The sequence below is a fragment of the Helianthus annuus genome, chromosome 4 (assembly GCF_002127325.2).
Source record: "Helianthus annuus cultivar XRQ/B chromosome 4, HanXRQr2.0-SUNRISE, whole genome shotgun sequence".
NCBI lineage: Eukaryota > Viridiplantae > Streptophyta > Magnoliopsida > Asterales > Asteraceae > Helianthus > Helianthus annuus.
The window spans coordinates 177181900-177185603 of NC_035436.2; the positions used below are offsets into that span (position 1 = coordinate 177181900).

A 3704-nucleotide genomic window follows, 5' to 3' on the forward strand; every position below is an offset into this window, starting at 1 on the left:
ATAAAAGGAAGGGTCCTGTCGGCTACCTTTGATAAGAAACGGTTCAGGGCGATTAACCTCCCATTCAACTGTTGGATGTCCTTTAGGGACCTGGGGAACCACATTTCGGCTACAGCTTGAGTCTTTTCTAGGTTAGCTTTGATTCCGCCCTTAGTGACCACCACTCCTAAGAATTTCCCCTCCTCTACCCCGAAGCAGCACTTTCCGGGGTTCAGCTTCATATTCACATCTTGCATGGTTCGAATAGTTTCAGCTATGTCATCTATCATGGCCATCTCGGTCAGGCTTTTGATAACAATTTCATCGATGTATACTTCCAAGTTTCGTCCCTGTTGTTCTCTGAAAAGGGTGTTCATGAACCTCTGATAGGTGGCTCCAGCATTTTTGAGCCCGAAGGGCATTTTGGTGTAGCAAAATGTCCCTTCGTCTGTGATGAAGGCGGTCTTTTCCTCGTCTTCTATCGACATCTGTATTTGATGATATCCTTTGTAGGTATCCAAGAAGCACTTCAGGGGGTACTGAGATAAGGAGTCCACTTGGACGTCTATCTCCAGGAGGGGGTAGCAATCCTTGGGGCATGCCTTGTTTAGGTCTTGAAAGTCGATGCACATCCTCCACCCTCCGTCTTTCTACTGGACCATGATCGGGTTAGCAACCCAAGATGGGTATTTCACTTCTCTTACTATTCCGGCTCTGAGCAGCTTCTTGGTTTCTTCACGGGCGGCCCTCCTCTTGCTGGGGCCCATGCTCCGTCTCTTTTGCTTGACTGGTTTTGCCCAGGTGTATGTATTGAGTCGGTGTTCGGTCAAGCTTCTTGGAATTCCTGTCATGTGTCCATGTTGAAATGCAAATACATCTATGTTAAGAAGGAGCAGCTCCTTGAGAGCACTTTTACACTTGTCACTCAAGTGACTTCCCACTTTAACTGTCTGCTCCGGGAACCTGTCACAAAGGACCCACACTTCGACCCCATCCTTTTGGGGTTTCTCAGATATTTCCCCCTCAGGTACGGAAGAAATTACTTCATATGCAGATTTTACCCAAGCCAAGCCTTTTGGCGTTTGGAATACTAAAGCTCCGTGTGGGGTTGATGCCTGTGCTTGTAGATCCCCAATCCCAGGTCTCCCCGGGATTGCATTGTATTTTGAGGGTGCTCGAACCACTGTGAAAGTTAGGTTTATAGTTCGGACACGATCTCCTACCCCGACTGTAAATGGGAGTCTGATCTTTCCCAGGGGGTGTGACACACTGTTGTTGAAACCTACTAGGGGGATAGAGTCCTCCTCGAGCCTATCCCTTACATCCCTGTCAAATCTGAGAAAATAGTGCTCATATATTACCTCTACTCCGGATCCCCCGTCCACATGTATTCTGGCCACCTTGTGACCTGCTATTATGGCTGAGATGTTGAGGGGGAGTCGCTGCACCTCGTTTTCCTCCAGGTGTGGCATCAAGACGGGAGCTTTCATGCGGTCTGGGGAGCCCAGAATTTTGGCCTTTACACTTCTGGTGGTATCAAATTCATCCCTCCTTCGAATCATGTCTACATCGGCCCTTCCAGGCTCCCTCGCATCTTTCCCTTTGCGATCCCCTCCTCCTTCCTTAATTTCCTTAACCAAATGGGCCAGTTTGCCCGTTTTCACCGCGGCCTCTATTTCCCTCTTTAGATACACACAATCATCAGTTTTGTGACCGAACCCCTTGTGGAAGTCACAGTATTCGTTCGGTTGTGCCTTTGGCCCTGGTTTTATGGGTGGTGGTCTTGGGAAGGAACTCTTCACCCTCTCAGTGGCCAGTATTTCACTTGGGGTTTTGGTGAGGGGGTGAAGCTGTCAGAATAGGGGGACGGGCCCCTCCCCTGAGGCCTATATGGGGAATATGAGGGCCTCATTCTATCATGTAACATTCTATCAAAAGCTGGTTTTCTTGAGTAAGATGTACCTTTTTCGGGAGGTTTTGCAGCTGGGTTGACCCTTCGGGGTGGGGTGTCCATCTCCTTAGCTTTGCTGACTGTCTCCTTGCCCCTGACAAAGGCTCTAACCTTGTCCATGAGGTTGTCAAACGAGTATGGGAACTCCTTTCCCAGCTTCTCGCATAGTTGTGCATGTTTTAACCCATTAATGAAACTGCTGATCTTCATGACCTCTGGGACGTCCTTGATGTTCATGCTTTCCTTGACGAACCTCTCCATGAATTGATCTATCCGCTCATTGTCCCTTTGCCTTATGTGCAAGATTTCGTTTGGGTTCTTGACCACTTTCCTTTGCCGACCAAAGTTCCTCAGGAACTTTTCACTTAGCTCTTCATAGCTGTCAATCTCTCCGGGGGGAAGGCTGTCAAACCAGAGCCTGGCTCCCTCCGTCAGGGTCTGCACAAACATATGGCACCAAACTGGCATGGGCCACCGTCCCAGTTGTCCTGCCCCCTTGAAAGCTTGGAGATGATCCTCAGGATCTCTAGTTCCGTCATAACTGTCGAAGTTTGGAGGTAGCTTCGTCTTAGGGGGCATGGGTGCTTCAGCAATTCTCTTGGTGAACTTTGAGATTTCAGCTAAGTCCCAAGGGAGGTAGGGTTGATCCAGACCATCATTGCTTTGATTTTCCTTTTCCTTTTCTTTTCCTTTTCCTTTTTGTTTCTTCCCTGTAATGAGATCCTCTCTCTCCTCCGAGGACATCTGTCTAAGGGCTGTCATGAAGGTTTCAAGTGGGTCACTGCCGCTGCTTTTGTTTTGTGGATCCACCCCTTCCTGGTTGGAAGGTGTGTCGAAGGACAGTATAGCCCTGAGGCTGTCGAGTTTCTCTTGTCTTTCTAGATCCTCAAGATACTTTTTTAACTTCTCTCTGTGCATGGCAACAACATCTGGAGTAATGGCCTCCTCATTTTCCAAAGTTTCCACTTGATTTTCATTATCTTCCTCATGAGTTATGTCTTCCATTGTGACCTTATCATGATCGTTCTGCACCATCTGGATGGTACGTGAGCTGGGTGGTGTTGCCATGCTGCTTCTTGTAAAATGGGTTGCCTCAACGTCAGAGTTTCGGAGTGAGAGTACCAGCTAGACTGTATAGTCCCACGGATGGCGCCAATGTCGAATACCCAAATCCCTGGTGACGTTCAAAGGGTCTTCGCTGATGTCGAGGTATCCCAGCCTTTGTTGCTACAAAAAAGTAAACCGTTAGCCTCGTCAAGGAGGGCCCCGGGAGGGGGATCCGTCACCAAGCTTCAGCGTGAGAGTAAGTAAACTTGCCGGAGAGTATGAGAAGCTTATTCCAATGAGTTTGATCACCGGAATGTTCCTCTATGGTGTGAATCTAATAAATTTATGTGTATTTAATGTGGGAGAATCTTGGTCGGAATAAATGAGAGAGAGTCATTAGTGTAATACCTTGAGTTTTTTGTTTGATCATCGCCCTTTTGCCTTATATAACCCGGAAACCTTATCTCCCATGTGAGATATTTTAATGAGATGATCTAACGGGTTTCGAGGGTCTTCGGGGGGGTTCAGACACGTGTCTGACCCCCAACGGTAGGATTGCGACCTCGTTTAATGTTTCCGGCTTGAGAAGTACAATGTCAGCCGAGATCCTTTTCATATTAGGCATTAAATGTTGCCTGTGTTCTCTGAATCCTTGTTTCCCGCTCATTTTCTAAAGAGGAAACCTTAGTGTTGGGCCCGTGTGGCAATGGCCCAAAGACGGATAAAT

At 47.8% G+C, this 3704-nt stretch overlaps 1 protein-coding gene across 1 annotated transcript; it reads right to left on the reverse strand.

Moving 5' to 3' along the window:
- Positions 1 to 629: 629 nt before the first annotated feature.
- Positions 630 to 2998, reverse strand: LOC118491586. Its single transcript, XM_035989472.1, has 2 exons — positions 1942 to 2998; positions 630 to 1741 (listed from the first exon to the last, which is right to left on the reverse strand). The coding sequence occupies exons 1-2, from the start codon at positions 2996 to 2998 to the stop codon at positions 630 to 632; spliced, it is 2169 nt and encodes a 722-aa protein (XP_035845365.1).
- Between the last annotated feature and the right edge of the window lie 706 nt (positions 2999 to 3704).

What these genes read in the sequence shown, in the direction of transcription:
- LOC118491586 (XM_035989472.1), bottom strand. Translation starts at nt 2,998, where the DNA reads ATGGCAACACCACCCAGCTCACGTACCATCCAGATGGTGCAGAACGAT. An exon ending in TGCAAAACCTCCCGAAAAAG is followed by an intron (nt 1,742 to 1,941) that starts GTACATCTTACT and finishes CCATAAAACCAG; the next exon opens with GGCCAAAGGCACAACCGAAC.